Here is a 23505-nt window from a genome sequence, read left to right on the forward strand (position 1 = left end):
GCACCATCTATTGTTCACAAGCAGAACCAGTCCTCCACCTTTATTCTTCCCACTTGCTCTGGCGTCTCTGTCCTCTCATACTGCAGTGAAGCCGGGTAAATCCATACAACGGTTGGGAGTGTTGTTGTTTAACCAGGTCTCCGTGAAACACATGAGACTACTTTCACGATATGCTCGCTGGTTCTTCACAAGTGCCTCCAGTTCATCACACTTGTTAGCCAGGGAGTTGACATTTCCCATGAGGATCGATTGTAGAAAAGGCTTATATCTCCATCTCCTAGCATTTTTTCCCCACAATGCAACTAATGGCATCTCTTTGTTCAACTTTCGCTGTGAGGTAGCTGCTCTATTATTTCTATTATAATCTTTTAATCTCCAAGCCCAAACTGAGATAACCTTGATGACATTGCTCTGAAATCATCAGGATCAGGATTTTTTTCTCAGACTTGATGAAGCTCCCCCAGGGACCCAGAAGACATAGTTTTCACAAACTGAGTTGTACTAACCATTACATGTAAACAGACCCTTATCTGTAACGTTGGTGGATTTTCCCTTTAAATAATCAATGAAATTCATGTCAAATAAATTCACAAACTGAAATTTAAATGCTATGAAAATGTACAAATGCTTACCCTGAATACAATTATGTTCATAAGATTACCTCTGAGCATTCCATTATTACTTATAACATAATTATAGTAGTTGTGGTTGTAATATGGGATATGACCTTTTCGAATGTTTGTTAGCTGCATTCTGTAACTGGACATGCAGTAATGTAAAACAAAGTATGTAACCAGGTTCGTTCTACTGTCCGTGGGTGTGCAAGTGACCCATGCTAAAAATCGGGGCCTGAGTAGTAAAACGTGCTGCTCAACAGTTGTCATCCAAGAAAACATTACCATGTCATGACTGTTATTTATTACTGTAGATTTTGAGGTTTTCAAGGTTAAGACAGCTTCAGGTCAGGTTTGTGTGTGGTTGAATTAAATGATCCTGCTTCAGCCATGATTCAGTGAACACACAGATACCTCAGGCCGGAGAGAAACATGTGACAGTGGAAGCAGAGAGGGGGAATTTGCAGCGGAAGCGTAACAGTGCTGTGTGATGATGTGTAAAGCAGTGTGATCTGTGTGTGTCTTCATGATGTAGCGGTATGACCAGGAGCTGTTTAAGCTGGCATTGCCATGTCTCAGTGCTGTGGCGGGAGCTCTTCCTCCAGACTACATGGAGTCTAACTACATGGCCATGATGGAGAAACAGTCATCCATGGACTCAGAGGGAAACTTCACTCCACAACCTGCAGACACCACCAAGTATACAACATATTTATTTCTTCTTTGTTAAATAACTTCTAATATACAACATCCTCCTTTGTCCAAAAAAACCCTGCATGTTTGAATGTGGTTTTTCTTTTCTGCCTTCATCAGTGTGACTGTCCCAGAGAAACTGGACTATTTCATAACCAGATATGCAGAACACAACCATGAAAAGTGGTGTATAGAGAAGGTAAGGAAGCAACAGGTGACAAGTCGAACATGAAATTGTTGTAGTCCTGTTACTGATTTGTTTTAATGATGTCTCAGCGGATATGTTATGTAAGAAAATGTTTGAATTTTGAAATATTTCTTATGTATATTGTACAGTTTTCCAATGGCTGGTCATATGGGGAACAGATATGTGAAATCAGCAAGAGCCACCCTTTACTGAAACCATACAAAGGCCTCTCTGAAAAGGTAGTCTGCATTCAGCTGTCTGAGTTTGTTCACCTCAGGCAACAAAACTTGTTCAAGTGTCTCTGAAGTCAACACAAGTCACACCAACTGGCCTCATGTTGTTACATGTTCTCATGTTCCAAAATTTCAAATTGACACTTTGAAGTGATTGATTGAATTGATTCTGGTTCTGTGGTTGCCAGCTTTGGGCCAGTGTCTGCTCATGGAATTCTGATTCTGTTGTATGATTCATCATTGCCTGTCATAAATCTGGGAGTTACCCAACATTAGGGTGACCTAGCCAAGTCAGAAGTAGGAAACTGGTGGCCCAAGCAGTTGGCTGTCATGGTTGTGGGGATGGGTATTGTTCAGATTTTAATGGTACTAATGCTTTTATCGATAACACTTATCGACCCAGTGTCTTTTTGTAAGAGAAAAAACAACAATTAAGAAAAGAATTAACTTTGTTTTATATCAGATGAACTCAGTTAACATACTTGAGTTGCAAACTTCAACAGCATTGTTTTGAACAGATCACTATTATAGACTGATTTTGTAATGATGGAAATGTAAAACACAATGATTTACTACAGGACTTTTTGACAGTATTTTTACTGTGCAGTAGCTAGTTTACCGGCAGTCCCCACATCACTAATCATTTCTGAACAATTCAGATGGTGTTCTGTCCATTTCAGATTGGATTTAAGAACACACTCATAACATTCAGCTGGCTAATTTTTTACTTTTTATCATTAACCCATGTTCATGTAATGCAGTTAATTAACTCCGTGTGAGCTGTTTCCACCCTTACATGAAAAAGACACCCACCACATTTTTGAGTAGTCCTATCTGCCATTGTCGCTAATTGCAGGGTCTCTTTGTGTGTGTGTGTGTGTGTGTGTGTGTGTGTGTGTGTGTGTGTGTGTGTGTGTGTGTGTGTGTGTGTGTGTGTGTGTGTGTGTGTGTGTCGCACAGTGCTACAGCATGTAAGACAGAGCTGCCTCTGCCACACAAAGGGTCAGAGAGAGAGAGAGAGAAAGAAAGAGAGAGATCACTCTTACGCTTATTGATACTATGGCCCTTAAAAATGTTGCCCTGGTACCCGTTTATTACCGGGTTTTGGTACCCATGCCTAAACGGTTGTAGTTTGATTTAATTTTGATATTGGTGGCAAGAGACCAAACTCTTAACAAACTTAAATCTATCTTTGATGGAAGAACAGTGTGTGTTTAAATGTTTTATTTCTTCAGATACTGTGTAGACGTAGATTGGCTGTCTTAATTCAGAACAAGCAGCTGTATGCCACTGAAAAATCCTAGGAAGAGATCTTTTAAAAAGAGAGGATAATGTTTTATTCTCCACTTTCAGCACTGGACACTCTATAATAGTATATTGAAGCTGGGTTGTATTCCTGTAGGATAAGGAGTCGTACTGCTGGTCAGTCAGAGAGTCTCTGAAGACCATGCAGTCGTGGGGCTGGAGCATCGAAAGGATCAGAGAGGGAGACCCCGCCAGCCTCCACAACAAGTCCAGGAGGATATCACAGGCTAGCCAGGTACACATGCACACACATAAACAGTGACATATATGAAGCAACATACACACAACTACACAAACACACAAATACAAATTAAATATGAATTTTGCTTTAAAAAGCATTCATACAGAAAAAAACAGTGGCATACAGTGATATGGAGTGTGTCATTTGTTCCACAGCTGTCTTTTGAAGGCGCTCCAGCTTTCAGCCCGAGACCCATTGATATGAGCAATGTTACACTGTCCAGAGACATGCAGGTAGGTTACTGACTGTACACAAAGAAGTGTAAAGCAACACACAGTATATGATCAAATAAGACAGCAACTTAATCTGGGCTATTGTAGCAAGAACATTGATATAAAACTAGAGGGTACTGGGGATGAGATGAATGGATCTGTGCAGTGTAACAGAGTCACATATGTTTCATATTGTGTTTGTCCAGTCTATGGCAGAGCTGCTCGCAGAGAATTATCATAATGTCTGGGCGAGGAAAAAGAAAATGGAGCTGGAAGCCAAAGGTAATTCTCACACAAGACATCCACAGTGTTTTTATTTTGCTGCCAACACCACCAGCTGATGTGGACATCATAGTCTGAATGTTAACAGTGTAAGTGTGGAAACCATGATGAAATACTTCACAATTCATCTGAACTAGGATATGAAAATATATAACAAAACAAGAAAAGTCCTGTAGCTTCACACACTTAAAGCAGAAAACAAGCGTTCTCTTTGTACTAACCTACTTTGTCCTCCACCCTGCTGTGCTGCTGTTGTCTACAGGTGGAGGAAACCATCCCCTTCTGGTTCCTTATGACACACTGACTGCCAAAGAGAAATCCAGAGACAGAGAGAAAGCACAGGAGATTCTCAAGTTCCTCCAGATCAACGGTTACACTGTGTCCAGGTGAGAAACAGGCAACCACTCTACACGAAGACTTCAAGTTAAGGACAAGTTCATTTTGTATGACTAATTGATTGACTAATTTCAAAAATGAGTGCATAGCAGTGTGTATCTGTAGTGTATTTGTCTGGACCAACCAAAAAGAAATTTCTGAGATGTGAGGAAACATGATTTCTGCCAAAGTGTCTGACCCAAAGTCAAATAACAACAGTGTCAGTTTCTTTGTGTCCAGTACAAAGGTACTGGGATGTGTTTATCTTAACATGCCACATAGAGAGTAAAAAGAGGGAAATGATCATCTACAGTAGATACAGGCAAATAAAAATAATATATTGTATCATGGTATAATGACAGCAATATGCAAGACTTTTGAGATGCTGTATACTGTCAGTGCACTCAGCTGTTGATTATATTATGTTATCTAATTATTTTATATAATAGTAGTACATTATTATATTTAAACATGTTCAATAAAATTATTCAAGTTTTAAACAATACAATTTCACAGGTGTTGGAAGGTGAGTTCACTTTGGACAGAGCTAAGGTAGATGTTTCCTCCTACTCCCAGTGTCACAACTCAAACACAAGTCAGACATCAGTAAAGGTTCAAAACAGTTCACCTTTATTCAGGTTCAACGAACAAAAGCAAGTGAGGATAAACAGGAGGTGATGTTAGGTTGTGGGGCAGTGGTCGGCAACAGGCAGGCAGGAGAACCAAAAGGCTGGGGTTACTGATGTTAGGTTGTGGGGCAGTGGTCAACAACAGGCAAGCAGGAGAACCAAAAAGCTGGGGTTACTGCAAGGCAGGGGGGAAAGGCAGGGCCTGACATCCAGCCTGCAATACTCCTAAGCTAGGCTAAACACATCCCAGACCTATCTCTGTAATGGATGCACAGTGTGTGTTATCCCAAATGTCAGATAATTCCTTTGAGATTGTGTTTGTTGTTTGCAGAGGTGTGAAGTCACAGGAGCTGGACACTCCAGCTATAGAGAAACGATTCGCCTACACTTTCCTCCAGCAGCTCATCACATACGTAGACCAGGCCCACCAACACATGATGGAGTTTGGTGAGACTCTGCTGTCGAATGAATGAAAGGCAGATGACAGTTCAGAAATGAATATAATGTAATTGTTACAGGGTTCCCCTACGAACAGTTGTTTTTAGACAAGATTGTTGTGGTAACATGCACAATACATGTCACACAGTGACCACTACTATTCTCTGTGGAAACAGCATGTATTCAAAACTGGTTAATGCCTCTGATGCAACAGGCAGCATTACTGCTGACAAGTTCAGAAGAAACAGACAAGGTTTTCTCTATTTATAGCAGCTGCAGATACTATCTGTGTTTGTAAGCTCATGCCATTCTGCCATCATCCATATTCATGACAGAGATGTGCCCAGGTACTCCAGAGAGACAGAGAGAAAGGAGAAAAGAAATTGTTTACTTTGAGTTGCAAGCTGTGGTTCCCTCTTTGCAACTGAGACAATGTGCAGATGTGAATATCACCAGATAAACCTATCCAGATGTTATCATCCTTGATTCTGTTCTGCCTTCCTGTCATTTAGACCAGGGAACGAGACAGAAGGGAGACAAGGTTCCTCATGAACAGCAGATGAAGTTCTTTGGAAAGGTCAGAACTTCTGACGTCTGACCTTCGTTTTTTTTAAGTAAACTCAAAGGGGGTTACCAAAACTGCAAATCATTCTAATTACTACTTATAAACTGATAAATAATATGACATCTGAGAGGTGATTACATTGTGTCTTTATGCTATTTAACCCACAGGTTGTCTTGCCATTGGTGGATCAGTACTTTAAAAACCATAGGCTCTACTTCCTGTCCACAGCCATCCATCCAATTAGCAGTGGTGGCCACGCCTCCAACAAGGAGAAAGAGATGGTGACCAGGTGAGTGCAGCAAATGATACAACAGAAGACAGAGAGAAAGCCAACAATGCCAGTAGCATTTTTTTTCATATCGTTGTAAATGACTAAGATGTATGTTAGAATTGCATCTGTCGGAAGTCTCAGCAGCTTGACATCAGGCTATGTGCCTTTATATGTCTCCTACACTCTCTGTTTTCCCCTGGGTCTCTGTCATTTGATTATCTCTCACCTTTCATCTATTTTTCTGTTTCCCTCTCTACCTCCTCTCTCCTTTCCTTCAATCTTTTTAGTCTTTTCTGCAAACTGGGAGTTCTTGTCAGACATAGGATATCCTCTTTTGGTAAGGATGGTTTATGTACAATGCTTTTTGTTTGATAAGACATAAAGGCTTGGTTTAATAAGCAAGTGCTGAGTGTTAGATCATTGCAGTATGAGTGGGTTCATGACATGCCAACAAAGGGGTCCTGCCTATGCTACACACAATATTTGTCTCACAAATAAAATAGAACTGTTACTGGTCTGAAGGGAAAACGTGGCAATTAATAGCGAACACTCAAATGATGCCTCCATGGCTCCGTATAAATCACTGCCTGCTCTTTCAAAAGCTTTTCTGATGTCCGTGGATCTTTTTAATAGTGCCAATTGCTTCTTCCTCTCAAAAAATTCCCGACTTTCACCAATAGTGTCCTGATGTTTTGTCTTCTGGTGTCGTTTCATTTTGCTTGGCTTCATGCTATCATTAGCTAGCCTCTCACCACAAATGACACATTATGGCCAAAACGGTCCTGACCTTCAATAAAACCAAAGTTAAGGTAACTTTCGAGATATTGCCTTACTTTTTTTTTGACACCAATGAGTCATCGGCATTTTTACATTTCTGAAAAATTGTGTTTTCTTCATACAGTCATGCCTTGACAGCAGGAAAAGGGATCTGGGATTGACTAGCTGGCTAGCTGCTGGATAACCTGATGAGACTGTTACTCACACCGTAAGGGTCACAGAGGTTCAGCTTAATATATTTTAATGCGGACCAAAAATATGTTTTAGGTGGGTTTTTACAGATTTTTGATTATCCAATTGGGTGTGTTATTATGATTTTTTATTTAACATGCACAAATATGATTTTGAGAACCTCAGAGTAGACAAAGGACCAGTCACTTCCAGTCTCTATTGTAGCATTCAGGTGGTTTAGATCTGGGAAATGTCATGTGTGTATCAGGTGATCATCTGTCAATTGACAAAAGTCTATATTAAACTTCAGGTTACTTATGTCACTTTAGTTCTCTAATGGATGAGATGCAATCTCCCATTCTGCCACATAAGCTTATCTTGACAGCTGACCAACCAAGCCCCCTCATACAGATGTGTGAATGAGACAGTCCCTCCAGAAAGTCCCAATGTCGTGATCGTTATAATTAATGCAAATTCAACCAATCCCCGTGAATTCTGCGCAATCACACCAATTCTTCCGCAAATTTGATCAAAAATCATCATAGTTTCCTGCATTTGTACTTCTCTGCCCAAGTGAATGCAAAGTGCAAACTGGGGCTCACCATATGCAGCTGCTGCTTCCCCACAGAACACTGCAGGGTCCACTGGTGGGCATAGATTGACCACATTTGAGAGAAATTCAGGATAAAGCCTATATGTTTGGCTTTTGCCAAAGTCAAGAGAAAAGCAACATTTTCATGTTCAATTGGGTCAAAGGGAGGCCTAGTGAGGGTTTCCACACTGGAAGTTCTCTATCATCCAATGACATACCCCACTGTCATCTATTTGTTAATTATTGTTATTGACAACAAATTTAGATACATTATAAAAGAAATCATCTTTTAGAATTATTATTGATTTTCAATTACATTATGTGATCAAAAGTAACAGTGTGTGTTCCATGTGTGCATGGGTGTGTGTGCATGCGTGCATGATATTTACCATCCTCTGCTCATTAGCTGTGTGTGTTGTGTCGTTTGCTGGACCATATAATAATAATAATAATAATAATAATAATACATTTTATTTGGCAGCGCCTTTCACAGCACTCAAGGACACTTTACAGAAGATTAAAAACACAATAAAAATAATAAAAACAACAGACAGTTAAAAAGAAAACAATGAAATTATAGCGAATAAGCAGACTGAAATGGATGAGTTTTGAGTCTTGATTTGAACTGGGGTAAAGAAACAATGTTACGGATGTCTGGTGGGAGAGAGTTCCAGAGTTGGGGAGCAGAGCGGCTGAAAGCTCTGCTCCCCATGGTGCTGAGGCGGGCGGATGGCATAAAGAGGTGAAGGGAGGAGGAAGACCGGAGGGAACGAGAGGGGGTGGTAATGCGGAGCAGATCAGCTAGATAGGCGGGGGCGAGGTTATGGATGGCTTTGAAAGTATAGAGAATGATTTTGAACGTGATACGGAATTTGACTGGGAGCCAGTGGAGCTGCTGGAGGACAGGGGTGATGTGGTGAAAGGAGGGGGTTCGGGGGATGATACGGGCTGCAGAGTTTTGGACCAGTTGGAGCTTATGGAGGGATTTGTGGGGGACACCGAAGAGGAGTGAATTACAATAATCAATACACGAGGTGACGAGGGTGTGAACTAGAATGGCAGTGGTGTGAGGGGTGAGAGAGGGGCGGAGACGATTAATGTTGCGTAGATGGAAATATGCAGACCGAGTGATGTTATTAATGTGGGAGTGGAAAGAAAGTGAGCTGTCGAGGATGACACCCAGACTCTTAACCTGTGGGGAGGGGGACACTGTGGAGCTGTCTATGGTGAGGGAAAAACTGTCAGCTTTGGATAGGGAGGATTTGGTGCTGATAATAAGAAGTTCAGTTTTATCACTGTTTAATTTGAGGAAGTTTGCGGTGAACCAGGATTTGATTTCAGAAAGGCAGTGGGTGAGGGAGGAGGGAGGGAGAGTGGAGTTCGGTTTACTGGAAAGATAGAGCTGGGTGTCATCCGCGAAGCGGTGAAAGTGGATACCATATTTACAGAAAATATTGCCGAGGGGGAGGAGGTATATGATGAAGAGGAGAGGCCCCAGGACGGAGCCCTGGGGCACACCTGAAGTAACGGGGGAGGGCTTTGAGGTAAAGGACTTGAGATGAATGAACTGAGTGCGGCCAGTGAGGTAAGAGTGGAACCAGAGAAGGGGGGTGTGAGAGATGCCAATGGAGGAAAGTCTACTGAGGGGGATGGGGTGAGAAACGGTGTCGAAGGCCGCACTCAGATCAAGGAGGATGAGGATGGAAATCAAACCGGAATCAGATGCCATGAGGAGGTCATCTGTGATCTTAATCAGGGCTGTCTCTGTGCTGTGGCGGGGACGGAAACCGGACTGCAATTGTTCATATAGGCTGTTTTGGGTGAGATGGGTGTAGAGCTGAGAAGCAACAGTTTTCTCTAAAATTTTGGAGATGAAAGGAGGGTGAGAAATGGGGCGGAGGTTATTGAAGTTATTAGAATCTGAACCAGACTTCCTCAGGATGTGGCTGACGGCTGCAGATTTGAAGAGAGTGGGAACAATTCCAGAGGACAGTGAGGAGTGGATAATAGCTGAGATGAGGGGGAGCAGAGAGGGGAGGCAGGATCTGACCAGGACTGTGGGGAGGGGATCCAGTTGACATGTAGAAGGCTTGGACTTGGTGATGAGCTCGGATATTACTGAGGGACGAGGGAGTTCAAAAAATGCTGAGAGTTTTACACCAAGTTATACTCCTCAAAGTAAAAAGAGGTTCTGCAGATTAAACCTTCATATGACTGGAAACAAAGACATATGTTTTGACTAATAAAAAGTTACATATTCATATTTATTATTGGTGTTTATTAGGCTATGAAAATATTAACTTTGGTGATATTTCATATTTTTAACATTTCCATCTCTTCAGACATATTAAAAGGCTTGGAGTTGATACGTTTGTAATATATACAGTAGATAGTTTGTATAGTTTGCCTTTACTCATGCATATATCAGTTTTCATTTTTTTAATGGAACATCATTTTTCTTTGAAAATGATACTCTTCTGTGCTTTTTACTAAAACACAAACATGACGGATATGATTCTTCAGATTCTGTTTTCAGACAGTTCCAGTTGATTCCAGCAGGTAGAGGCTGTTGTTGTGTTTGTTTGTGTGTCTTAGTGTGTGACACTTCACATTCCTAAGAGAATTGAACCTCAGACTCAAACCAGTCTGTTTATCATGATCCTCTCTACTTTCCAGGTAACAATGCCACATCCATAGTCAACTGTCTGCAGATACTGGGACAAAGCCTGGATGCCAGGTAAGGGAAGACATTAACCGTGTGTGTGTGTGCGTGTGTGCATGTGTGCGTGTGTGCGCGCCCCTCATCATCACAGCAGGGATGATGCTTAAGTTATACCTTTTTCTGTCCAGGCCTGTGTTGAAGGACACATAATATGAATACTGCTAAAAACTTGCTTCACACTGCTTCTGTGAACTTGAGCCTTTAAATCATCAATCAGTTCTCCGGTGTTCTCGTTCTCATTCTCGTTCTCGCCGTCTCCCGCTTATCTGGATCTGGGTCGCGGGGGCAGCAGCCTCAGCAAAGAGGTCCAGACGGCCCTCTCCCCAGCCACTTCCACCAGTTCCTCCGGGAGAATCCCGAGGCGTTCCAAGGCCAGCTGCGAGATATAATCCCTCCAGCGTGTCCTTGGTCGGCCTCGAGGCCTCCTCCCGGTGGGACATGCCCGAAACACCTCCCCGGGGAGGCGTCCAGGAGGCATCCTCACCAGATGCCCGAACCACCTCAACTGGCTCCTCTCGACATGGAGGAGCAGCGGCTCTACTCCGAGTCCCTCCCAGATGACCGAGCTCCTCACCCTATCTCTAAGGCTGAGCCCGGCCACCCTGCGGAGGAAACTCATTTCGGCTGCTTGTATTCGCGATCTCGTTCTTTCGCTCATTACCCAAAGCTCATGACCATAGGTGAGGATTGGAACGTAGATCGACCGGAAAATTGAGAGCTTCTGGCTTAGCTCCCTTTTCCCCACAACGGACCGATTCAGCGCCCGCATCACTGCTGACGCTGCCCCAATCTGCCTGTCGATCTCCCGCTCCATTCTACCCTCACTCGTGAACAAGATCCCGAGATACTTAAACTCCTCCACCTGAGGCAAGCCTCCCCCTCGACCTGGAGCGGGCAATCCACCCGTTTCCGGCTGAGAACCATGGCCTCAGACTTGGAGGTGCTGATCTTCATCCCAGCCGTTTCACACTCGGTCGCGAACCGCCCAAGCGAGAGCTGAAGGTCGGCGCTCGATGAAGCTAGGAGGACCACATCATCCGCAAAAAGCAGAGACGAGATCCTCCCGCCACCGAAACCAAACCCGTCCACCACCCGGCTGCGCCTAGAAATTCTGTCCATAAAAGTTATGAACAGAACCGGTGACAAAGGGCAGCCCTGGCGGAGTCCAACCCTCACCGGGAACAGGTCCGACTTACTGCCGGCTACGCGAACCAGACTCACACTCCTTTGGTACAGGGATTTAATGGCCACTAACAAGGGGCCATCCACCCCATACTCCCGGAGTGCCCCCCACAGGGAGCCCCTGGGAACACGGTCGTAAGCCTTCTCCAAATCCACAAAACACATGTGGACTGGATTGGCAAACTCCCATGCTCCCTCCAGCACCCTAGCGAGGGTAAAGAGCTGGTCCACAGTTCCACGCCCAGGACGAAAACCACATTGCTCCTCCTCGATCTGAGGTTCAACTATCGATCGGACCCTCTTTTCCAGTACCCTGGCATAGACCTTACCAGGGAGGCTGAGGAGTGTAATTCCACGGTAGTTGGAACACACCCTCTGGTCACCCTTCTTAAAGATGGGGACCACCACCCCGGTTTGCCACTCCAAAGGCACTGCCCCCGATGTCCACGCAATGTTGCAGAGGCGTGTCAACCAAGACAGCCCTACAACATCCAGAGCCTTGAGATACCCAGGGCGGATCTCATCAACCCCCGGGGCTCTGCCACCGCGCAGTTGTTTCACTACGTCGGCGACTTCTGCCCCGGAGATTAGATCATCCATCCCCAGGTCTCTTGGCTCTGTTTCCTCTACGGAATACGTGTTGGTGGGATTGAGGAGCTCCTCAAAGTATTCCTTCCACCGTCCTACTATATCCTCAGTTGACGTCAGCAGCTCCCCGCCCCCACTGTAAACAGTGTGAGCGAGTTGCCGCCTTCCCCCCCTGAGGCGCCGGACGGTTTGCCAGAACCTTTTTGGAGCCGATCGATAGTCTTCCTCCATTGTCTCACCGAACTCCTCCCACGTCCGAGTTTTTGCCTCAGCAACTGCCGCGGCTGCACTCCGCTTGGCCCGCCGGTACCAGTCAGCTGATTCCTGAGACCCACAGGCCAACCACGCCCTGTAGGCCTCCTTCTTCAGCCTGACGGCTTCCCCCACCGCCGGTGTCCACCAGCGGGTACGGGGGTTACCGCCACGACTGGCCCCAGCTACCTTGCGGCCGCAGCTTGCAACAGCCGCCTCAACAATAGCAGAGCGGAACAAGGCCCATTCGGACTCAATGTCCCCCACTGCCCTCGGGACGCGGTCGAAACTCTGCCGGAGGTGTGCGTTGAAAATCATCTTGACGGGTTCTTCCGCCAGGTTTTCCCAGCAGACCCTCACAACCCGTTTGGGCCTGCCAGGTCTGCGCGGCGTCTTCCCCCGCCATCTGATCCAACTCATCACCAGGTGGTGGTCGGTTGACAACTCTGCTCCTCTCTTCACCCGAGTGTCCAAAACATGCGGCCGCAGGTCTGATGATACGACTACAAAGTCGATCATAGACCGGCGACCTAGGGTGTCCTGGTGCCAAGTGCACCTGTGGACATCCTTATGTTTGAACATGGTGTTAGTTATGGCCAAGCTGTGACTAGCACAGAAGTCCAATAACTGAACGCCGCTCGGGTTCAGATCGGGCAGGCCGTTCCTCCCCACCACACCCTTCCAGGTCACGCTGTCATTGCCCACGTGAGCGTTGAAGTCTCCCAGTAGGACAATGGAGTCCCCTTTCGGGGCACTTTCCAGCACCCGTCCCAAGGACTCCAAAAAGGGCGGGTAGTCTGAACTGCTGTTCGGCGCATAAGCACCGACAACAGTCAGAACCCGATCCCCGACCCGAAGGCGCAGGGACGCAACCCTTTCGTCCACCGGGGTAAACTCCAACATACAGGCAGAGAGTCTGGGGGACACCAAAAAGCCCACCCCGGCCCTCCGCCTCTCACCCGGAGCAACTCCAGCAAAGAGGAGAGACCAGCCCCTCTCAAGGACTTGGGTTTCGGAGCCGACGCTATGTGTCGAGGTGAGGCCGACTATATCTAGCCGGTATCACNACCCTTTCGTCCACCGGGGTAAACTCCAACATACAGGCAGAGAGTCTGGGGGACACCAAAAAGCCCACCCCGGCCCTCCGCCTCTCACCCGGAGCAACTCCAGCAAAGAGGAGAGACCAGCCCCTCTCAAGGACTTGGGTTTCGGAGCCGACGCTATGTGTCGAGGTGAGGCCGACTATATCTAGCCGGTATCACTTGACCTCTTCCACAAGCTCCCACTCCTTCCCCGCCAGAGAGGTGACGTTCCATGTTCCAAAAACCAGTTTCCGTAACCGAGGATTGGACCGCCAAGGCCCCCGCCTTGGTCTGCTGCCCAATCCACAATGCACCAGATCCCGCTGACTCTTCCTGCAGGTGGTGAGCCCACTGGGAGACGAACCCATGTAGCCGGTTCGGGCTGGGCCCGGCCGGGCCCCATGGGTCAAATCCCGGCCACCAGGCGCTCGTCCACGGGCCCCAACCCCAGGCCTGGCTCCAGGGCGGGGCCCCGGTGTCCCTCCGGGCCGGGCACTCGGGTTCTTGATATTATTCATCATTAGGATCTTCTGAACCGTTCTTCGTCTGGCCCTTCACCTAGGACCAATCTGCCTTGGGAGACCCTACCAGGGGCAAAATGCCCCCGACAACATAGCTCCTAGGGTCATTAGGGCTCTCAAACTCCTCCACCACGGTAAGGTGACGGTTCAAGGAGGAGAGTTCTCCGGTGATGTAATGTAATTATTTAAGAGTGTGTCATGTTTCAGTGGTGGTTACCACAACAGTAAAATGATCGTGTTGTCTCTATCAGTTGGTGGAATGATAAGGATGAAAAACCTAACTCTCCCTATATATTAGGACAGTGATGAAGACTGGTCTGGAGTCAGTGAAGGCTGCTCTGCGATCATACTTTGAGAGTGCAGCAGAGGACCTGGAGAAGACACAGGAGAACCTGAAGCTCGGTCAGTTCACCCACAGCAGAGAGCAGCCGCGAGGTGTCACTCAGATCATCAACTACACCACCTTCGCCCTGCTGCCTGTCCTCTCCTCCCTATTTGAACACATCGGACAGAACATGTTTGGAGAAGACCTCATATGTGAGTATATCATGTTTGTTTGAGGCATCAAGGTTTAAATCCTGCTAGTTAATATTTTCAAAGTCTTTCTTTGTGAAGACTCAAACAAATATACAACATGAAATTGATTCTGTTTCATTGTGATGAAAGGCTTAATTGATGGTAATTTTTCCTCTAAATTACCATCATTAATCCTTTCAACACAATGAAACAGAATAAAATTTATTTTGGACATCTGACATTTTCCATTTGTTAGCAGTTTCTATTTTTCTGTTAAAAATGAACTCCCTGAAATATAAACTGTGACAGTTGTTTGTCTCTCTTGCTCCAGTGGATGATGTCCAGGTATCCTGCTATAGAATCCTCAACAGCCTTTATTTTCTGGGAACCAACAAAAGTATCTATGTAGAAAGGTGGAGTATACCCTACACATATCATATAAGGACAGGAAACCTAACACATATGTAATGCACTGTGCAGAGGAATTGAATTTACAGCAAACATTTAATACAACTCAAAATCAGAATAATTCACTCAGATTTTTCTCACTGAAGTCCATATGTCAGGATGGTATGAGCATTTCCATCAGATGCAAATAACATCAATGCCACATATCTTAGATAACTATGACAACACAAGACCATGAAATACAATATGAAGGTAATAGTCATGTAACAAGTCATGAATGTATCTTTGTGCTGAATGCTGATGCAGTATCAGTGTACCTTACATACTACAAAAATATTTATTTACCCCATGAATGAGTGTATTTTGCTGGTGTATCATGTCTAAGGAGGAGAAAGGCACATGTTAATTTAACACTGCCAGTTACCTGTTTAGTTTTACATGTGTGCCTCTAGCTTCAGCTGTAACAGTAAAATATGTACAAGTAATATTGATCACTGCCAATTCACTGTTAGTGTGTAAAACATTCACTCATCGCTAAGCTTCATAAAACAGTTGAATTGTTGCCTTCTGCACAAAATCCAGTTTACAGACAGTTTTTTTGTGCGCAGATGTGCTGAGTTTCATGCGGCACACAATGCAACATGAAACTCTATTTGCACCTTTTTCTCTGTGTAAAGAAATAGTGTTAAACTCATAGACCGTAAATAAAGATGGACGTAGCCTCTGTTACGTCACCCACAGGTATCTGAATAGCGTTTTTGAAGCTCAGAGTGAGCTGCTCAGAGTGAGCTGCTCAGATTGAGCTGCTCAGAGTGAGCTGCTCCGCTGTCGCCATCTTGGCCGTACCTAACTCCTGGCAAAGAGCAGGGGCGTGTGTGGAGCCGCGACTTTGGTGAGCATACGCTCACCCACCTATCACTCAAAGAGGCCACGCCTTCAATTTTTCAGAACTTTAAGCCTTCATAAAATTTAAATGAGTGACCAGAGAGACTTTCAACCTATTTGAAAGTCATATTGTTTTTAGCATGTTTAGACAACAATTGTTAACCAATTTATTTAAAAATTAAATAGATGATTGACAATGAAAATAATGATTATTTTCTCCTCTCCTCTCCTCTCCTCTCCTCTCCTCTCCTCTCCAGACAGCGTCCAGCATTAGGAAAATGTCTAGCTGCTTTCTCAGCAGCCTTCCCTGTGGCCTTTCTTGAGCCTCACATCAACAAGTTCAACAGCTTCTCCATCTACAACATCAAAGGAACTAAAGACAGAGGGGGTACTGATGAATGTGAATTCCTTTTAATGTTTAGCGGCTCTGTGTGCTTGTACACATATACATTAGTAGGAGGGATTACACCAAGATATACAAGTCATATTTTAATTGTATCCTCTGAGAATTATGCTTATTCTCCATATGTTACTTAAGCATTTTTCTTTCCTTCTCCCAGCTCTAGGTCTTCCAGGACACGTTGGAGAGGTTTGTCCTGTGATCCCAAACTTAGAAAAGTCTCTGGAGGAGATCATGGAGTTGGCAGAGTCTGGCATGAGATACACTCAGATGCCCCATGTCATGGAGGTGGGACATATAACTACCTTAAAAATGCATATAACAAAATAATAGAATAGGAGTAAAGTCCTGGGATTGAGCCTGGACCTTATTTCTGTTCTACACATATCCTTGGTTTTGTTGCCTCGGGATGTCGGGTTTATTCAATGCCAAGTATTAGAAATTCTGTGTGATTCACGGTCAAACTGCACTTTTACTGCAGGTGGTGTTGCCCATGTTATGTAGCTATATGTCTCACTGGTGGGAACATGGACCTGAGAGCAACACAGACAAAGCTGACAGCTGCTGCACCTCCGTGACCTCTGAACACATGAACACTCTGCTGGGGAACATTCTCAAGATCATCTACAACAACCTTGGAATAGATGAGGGGGCCTGGATGAAAAGACTAGCTGGTAAACATGATGACACACTGTGTGTAACAGGCTGTTCCTTCTTTATGCTTCACAACTGAGCTTTACAAATTATTTTTTTGACTTGACATAAAATCATAAAGAGGCCCTTTGAAGTTTTCTCATAACAAGAGTTATGTTTACACCTAGTGTTACTCACTTCATTGTGTGTATTCTTGTTCTTTCTTTCACATAAAACATTTACACACGTTTTAATCCAGCATTGTTTACATCCATGTTTACTTGCTAGCAGTCTTCCTCTTTACTGCCTTGACTGGCAAATTGCTGCATATCTTACCACCACCTGTTGATCGGAGGAGAAAGGTGAAACTATTGGCAAGACCTTTGAAACTGTTTCAGATTCACCTGTGTGATCACTGTGGAGGCTGCAGTTTGTGCTGCTGTTAAACTGTATTGTGTTAAACTGACAGGTGTTTCTATTATTTTGTCCTCTCCATTTATATCAATGAGAGTAGACTAAGCAATGGAAACACCTCTTTGTATAATGTAATGCAGTTCAACAGCAGCGTAAACTGCAGCCTCCACAATAATCACACAGGTGAACCAACACCTCTGAAACAGTTTCAACACAAACTGAACATTAGAACTTTCATGAAGGAGGATTTATTACAGAACTGTTGGATCAGACTGACTTAGGTTGAGCTTAGTGTTCCTAATAAACTTGCAACTGAGTTTGTATATGCACCAGGAGACATGCACATGTGCGCACACACACACACATAACACATTTTTGTATTTTTAACAGCAAAACCCCATTTCTGTCTGTGCCCCTAGTTTTCTCTCAGCCAATCATCAGCAAGGCCAAAGCTGAGCTGCTGAAGACCCACTTCCTGCCTCTGATGGAGAAACTGAAAAAAGTGAGTCTTATCATGTTGCCATATTACATTGTTACAACACAAGTGGAAAATAGTGTATGACTCTAAACCATTAAAGCACAGTGTGTCAGCCACAGGTTAAATAAAAGTCTAATTCAGTGTTTTGGAAAACAGCCTTGAAATATTTGATTCATATTCCTACAACTGAACTGATAATGCTGCTGTTTAATAATCTGCCTTCATGGTCATACAGGGTTTGCCCAATACACACATCAGTAGTGTGGTTTCAACAATTGGCCTGTCAAACAAAATATTATTTCATCACACAGGAGCTTTTAATTCATCTGCCAACATAACACAATAACTAGACTATTACAAAAATAACATGACACAATAACAAGAGCTTTTAGATTGGACTATAACTTTCTGCAGACAGCAGTTATAGTAATTGAAACCTATTCATATAATATTACTGCTATGATCAAATGTATTTAGTGTGCCCATTAACAGATAGTCATCTTGCACTGTGTTGTGCAGAAAGCTGCAGTTGTGTTGATGGATGAAGAACACAGCAAGGCAGAGGGGAGGGGTGAGATGTCAGAGACGGAGCTTCTCATCATGGACCAGTTCACCATATTGGTCAGAGACCTGTACGCTTTCTACCCTCTCCTCATCCGATTTGTTGACTACAACAGGTACACTGCTTAGACTGAAGGCTTCCTGTTTTTCTGAAACATGATACATGACAGTTATGTAAGACAAGCCCACATGTTTGTCCTGTACATGCTCTGTGTTGCTAACAGCAAGTTTTATATTTGCTGCATTCAGGGAAAGGATGATGAAAAATGAACATCAGTAGTTCAGCTCAGCACAGAACTGCCCCTATCCACTAACTAACAACTAATGTTGACAGGGCCAGATGGCTGAAGGAGTCCAACCCAGAGGCTGAGGAGCTGTTCCGCATGGTGGCTGAGGTTTTCATCTTCTGGGCCAAGTCTCATGTAAGAAAATCACTGTGAAGGAGCCAAAGAAACAGCAAAGTGCTGTTTGAAAGGTAGATACAGGGATATTAGGCAAGGTCTAGTGGTAGGAGTCAGAGCAGATAGAGACAACACCAGTAGACTCCTGCTAACTTTCTCATCACTCCACTGATTAAAGATTCTGATCATTAGTACTTGATTGAATTACTCACTGTTAAGAGCTGCTTATACTGCTGGTCGCACCCCATTGAGCTTTCAGCAGCTTTGAGCTTAGTGTTTTGATAACTGGTCTTTATAATTTAGTCCTTTTATCTCTCAATAAAGGCCATTTTTATGGTCCTTCTGAACTAGCTCATAACCATAACCATGTCTCTCCTGGAAGATGCTAACAGTGTTGCACTCGGTTGTTCTCATGAACACTCACAGAAATAGTTTTGCAACAAATGAAAGAAAAAGGTTAAAGAGAGAAGTGCAGTCCTTGGCTCCTTTCTCCCCTGCACATAGCTGGCCAATCACAGCATGAAGCAGGAGTGATTGTTGGATCATCTGTTTCAGAAAGTTACAGAAAAAGTCTGTCTCAGGACCATCCCAGCAGATTAATAAAAGTGACTTTTCAACAAGAACCTGGCTCTTATTCAACATCAGACAGCACAGCAGTGTGACAGAAGAGTGATGAATGGTGTCATGTTGTCATCTGTCTGCAGAACTTCAAGAGGGAAGAGCAGAACTTTGTGGTTCAGAATGAAATCAACAACATGTCCTTCCTCATCACTGACACCAAGTGTAAGATGTCAAAGGTATGGGCACATAGAAGGGAGTAAAGGCTTGTAACAATGTGTGTTTTTGTACAAACTCACATCTAAACATAGGAGTTATACATGTTAATTCATTCTTGCAAAAAATTCAGTCACTGCATGAGCAAACAGAATGATACAGCAGGAGAGCATATAAAACAATAACAAATACAGAGCAAATAGGCGATCAACATTCACAACCAGCAATCAGTTCACATTTATGTTATATGAATGAAAGCTGTTTAGTAGGGCTAACATTATAGAATGTGGCTGTGTGCATTTCTTGTCTTCTGCTCAGGGAATAGTTTCAGACCAGGAGAGGAAGAAGATGAAGAGGAAGGGAGATCGATACTCAATGCAGACAAGTCTGATCGTTGCTACTCTAAAGCGTCTACTGCCTGTCGGACTCAACATCTGTGCCCCTGGAGAACAAGAGCTCATCGCACTGGCTAAGAACCGTTTCACCCAGGTGTGAAAAATAACTTCTGTCTAGTACATTTTGAACATTTTTTCTGATATGGCATAAGACATTCCATCTGTATAATAAAGAGAAGAGAAACACTTCAATGGACTTAATGTTTTAAGTTCTGTATCTCATTGAATATGCCAACCAATTGATTATTGGTAACAGGTATTGGTATTGTAAATCTATATGTATAATACAATAATTTTGGATAAATTTGTAAAATTAAAGTAAACCGTAAAAAATTTTCAGGCAGCCAAATATTTCTTTGCTTTTGGGTTACAAGTTCAAATAATCATTCATGACCTGTGATCAAAGTGTTACCTTATCATTTTTATAGTTACTATCCCTTTTTATGTCTTTATTAGATAGCAAGAGTACAGACATGACAGAAATGAGGGAAAGAGAGATGCAGCAAAGGCCAGACTCGATCAAGGGACGTTGTGTTTCATGGTCAAGGACTTAGATAGCCCTTGAGCTCAATGGGCAACCCATGTAGGATTATGTTGATCTACTAATGGACCATACATTTGCTCTGTTAACAGAAAGATACAGAGGACGAAGTCCGAGAGATCATCAGGAATAATCTCCATTTACAAGGGAAGGTAAGAACACAGTCAAGTACTACAATCCTGTTCATGATTGTAACAAGATCAAGATCCTGTAAGCATATTTGGTAAAAACTAAAGATCTAGTTCAATCTAGTGAAAGGCCACATATATATTTAACTGCTCAGAGAAGTGCTCAACCTCACCACACATTTAAATGCATTTTCTCTATGTAATTGTGACTGTATGTGTTTGTGTTGTCCAGCTGGAGGACCCAGCTATTCGTTGGCAGATGGCGTTGTACAGGGACCTCCCTAATCACTATGAGGACACCTCAGACCCAGAGAAAACTGTAGAGAGAGTCCTGGACATTGCTCATGTTCTCTTCCATCTGGATCAGGTGTGTGTGTGTGTGTGTGTGTGTGTGTGTGTGTGTGTGTGTGTGTGTGTGTGTGTGTGTGTGTGTGTGTGTGTGTGGGTGTGTGTGTGTGTGTGCGTGTGCGTGTGTGCGCAAAAGCTTCTTAGAAGAGCTGATATGATGTGAAATAATCATGTCGGTCCAATTTTGTGTAGCCAGTATTGTAAAATGCACCTGTGCCATTAGCTGTTCTAGAGGTGTAGTTTATATGGTCCCCAGATAGTGAGCCACTACTGAGTTCAGTTTGTGTGTTTAGGTTGAGCACCCTCAGCGCAGTAAGAAGGCAGTTTGGCACAAACTTCTGTCCAAACAGAGGAAGAGAGCAGTGGTTGCTTGCTTCAGGATGGCACCGCTCTACAACCTGCCCAGGTAAGTTCTACACCCACACACATCAGCACAAACACACTCTGTACATTAGATTCACAGTGTGCATCTGTGTGTACTGCACAGCTGGTACATCTTGTACTACTGTATCTCCCTGAACTAGGCACCGGGCTGTCAACCTGTTCCTGCAGGGCTATGAGAAGTCCTGGATCGAGGCAGAGGAACACTACTTTGAAGATAAACTCATCGAGGACCTCGCTGTTAGTTCATGTCATATAAATGTAAAACAAGTGGGGTTACTTTAGCTCCTGGAATAATTTATTTTACTCTGTAAAGAAATTTGACCAGATTGTATTTTTCACTGTGTACCCTTGAGTCTATTTTGATTGTGAGCATGTGTTTATGTCAGAAACCAGGTGACCAAGAGCCATCCGAAGAAGAGGAAGGGGTGAAGCACATTGATCCACTGCATCAGCTCATTCAGCTGTTCAGTAGAACAGCCCTCACAGAGAAGTGGTGGGTTTCACAGATAGATGTAAGATACAAGCTACCAAGTCTCAGTCATAGGAACTGGCATTATAACATAATAAGCAGTATGAAAACTCAAGTTCACTAATTATCATCCTTTATAATTATCAGTGTATCACTATTTATACTAGTCAGTCAGGCAAATAATCACTGTTGTAGTGAGTGTTTACAGCATCTTCACTACTTAAAGCTGCCTGAGCATCTTTGAACAGGAAGACTTGAAGGAAAAACATGTTGACAAGAGTGAGCACACAGGTACCGTGTTAACAAACAACTGCCAATTTAAACATCCAGGGAAAAGGGCAGTGCCCTGTCAGCCCTGTCAAACTTAAGGTCAACTTGTGCTGCTGTTTTATCTCTGCCAGCTGCAGAGAAAAGTTAAGAATCTGTACAGTCTACGGTTAGTTTTTTGGGGCTTCACAAGGAACTTCTCCATGAACAGGTAGTTTGCTTCCAGTTGGCATGTTTTCAATCAAAACAATGAGCTTAAAGTAGCTCAAAGTTGTATCAAGCTGTACTGTCTTTTCAGTGGGATCAGCAGTACCAGTACAAAGGTCACGTAAATAAATACATAATGCAGCTTAAATAATATAAGTCATTAGAATGGATAGTCAACTTGTTTGTGTGTGTGTGTGCGCGTGTGTGTGTGTGTTTGTGTGTGTGCGTGTGCATGTGTGTATGTGTCTTCCCTGTTGCAGTAAACTGGATGAGGATAATCTTTACATGGCCTATGCTGACATCATGGCTAAGGTACCAGCTACTGAATGCTAGCACCAGAAATCTTTTCATTATTTAGAAGTGAAATAGCAGATGCTAATGATGATGATGTGGACAGTATTCATTGTAGCCTTCATGTGCTCCTTCTTTTTCATTCAGAGTTGCCATGATGAAGAGGATGAAGACGGGGAGGAAGTGAAGAGTTTTGAAGTAGGTGGTCAGTCACTCTGTGTCAGTCTTCGTGGTGGCTTTAGCTGTAGACTCTGATGCTACCTGTATTGTGTTTCACATGAACAGGAGAAGGAGATGGAGAAGCAGAAGCTGTTGTATCAGCAGGCTCGGCTACATGACCGAGGAGCTGCTGAGATGGTGCTTCAAACCATCAGCGCTAGTAAAGGTCAGTTCAAATCCTCCGTCATTTCTCTTGGATAGTTTTGGCCTGAATGATAGATTTTATCAGAGAAAGAAGAACCAAGATTGCAAAAAACATGAGAACACTAAATGGAAAAGCTACCATCATTTTATTTATACAACTGAAGATGATGACTCGGCAGACAGCAGTGGATGGGAGTTCATATGAATCAGCTGATAAAACACAAAAAAGTCTGCAGGTGCTTTCTCTCACATCTCAAGGGACCAGCCATGTGTGTATCTGAATACAGTTGACCATGAAACTGTAAACGTTTGAAATTTATCCACCCTTCCAATTACCTATGAAGGTGTTGCTCTCAACTCAAACCAAGCATTGCTGTAGGATTTCATAGTGTGAGTCTGTCTCCAGATTCTATCCACAAAACTGGCAGAATCAACACCAATGAAACTAATGACCTACCCACAGAGGGGGTGTCCAATAAGGTTGTGGAAACAAAGCAATTAATATTTTGTATAATTTTTCAAAATCAAAGTTGAGTATGGTTCACTTAGTACTTTGCTTTACTCAAAACTAAATCAGAAGAGGGGCAATTTTTAGCTTGCTTCTAGCTTCTTGCTAAAGATATAATAATTTCTGAAATTAAAGAGATTCATTCAACAAGTCTTTGTTCATTACAGTGAAACTATTAACTTTAATTTGGCAGACTGTAAAC

At 43.6% G+C, this 23505-nt stretch overlaps 1 protein-coding gene across 1 annotated transcript in view; it reads left to right on the forward strand.

The window, feature by feature from the left end:
- The window catches only part of ryr2 (ryanodine receptor 2), a 225349-nt gene that overhangs the window by 153106 nt on the left and 48738 nt on the right, over window positions 1-23505 (forward strand). The window contains exons 57-86 of the mRNA XM_022766015.1: window positions 1150-1313; window positions 1428-1506; window positions 1644-1733; window positions 3130-3267; window positions 3429-3506; window positions 3692-3767; window positions 4030-4153; window positions 5103-5218; window positions 5722-5786; window positions 5942-6063; window positions 6333-6382; window positions 10262-10322; window positions 14231-14469; window positions 14780-14861; window positions 15999-16129; window positions 16302-16429; window positions 16623-16815; window positions 17608-17690; window positions 18186-18343; window positions 18562-18649; window positions 19333-19425; window positions 19721-19891; window positions 20431-20490; window positions 20699-20833; window positions 21108-21220; window positions 21339-21435; window positions 21585-21691; window positions 22402-22453; window positions 22580-22651; window positions 22718-22817. Coding sequence (XP_022621736.1) covers window positions 1150-1313; window positions 1428-1506; window positions 1644-1733; window positions 3130-3267; window positions 3429-3506; window positions 3692-3767; window positions 4030-4153; window positions 5103-5218; window positions 5722-5786; window positions 5942-6063; window positions 6333-6382; window positions 10262-10322; window positions 14231-14469; window positions 14780-14861; window positions 15999-16129; window positions 16302-16429; window positions 16623-16815; window positions 17608-17690; window positions 18186-18343; window positions 18562-18649; window positions 19333-19425; window positions 19721-19891; window positions 20431-20490; window positions 20699-20833; window positions 21108-21220; window positions 21339-21435; window positions 21585-21691; window positions 22402-22453; window positions 22580-22651; window positions 22718-22817 — 3265 coding nt within the window. The remainder of the gene's footprint in view (window positions 1-1149; window positions 1314-1427; window positions 1507-1643; window positions 1734-3129; window positions 3268-3428; window positions 3507-3691; window positions 3768-4029; window positions 4154-5102; window positions 5219-5721; window positions 5787-5941; window positions 6064-6332; window positions 6383-10261; window positions 10323-14230; window positions 14470-14779; window positions 14862-15998; window positions 16130-16301; window positions 16430-16622; window positions 16816-17607; window positions 17691-18185; window positions 18344-18561; window positions 18650-19332; window positions 19426-19720; window positions 19892-20430; window positions 20491-20698; window positions 20834-21107; window positions 21221-21338; window positions 21436-21584; window positions 21692-22401; window positions 22454-22579; window positions 22652-22717; window positions 22818-23505) is intronic.

Source organism: Seriola dumerili, unplaced genomic scaffold (assembly GCF_002260705.1).
Source record: "Seriola dumerili isolate Sdu_G_001 unplaced genomic scaffold, Sdu_1.0 BDQW01000807.1, whole genome shotgun sequence".
In the NCBI taxonomy this organism is placed as follows: Eukaryota; Metazoa; Chordata; class Actinopteri; order Carangiformes; family Carangidae; genus Seriola; species Seriola dumerili.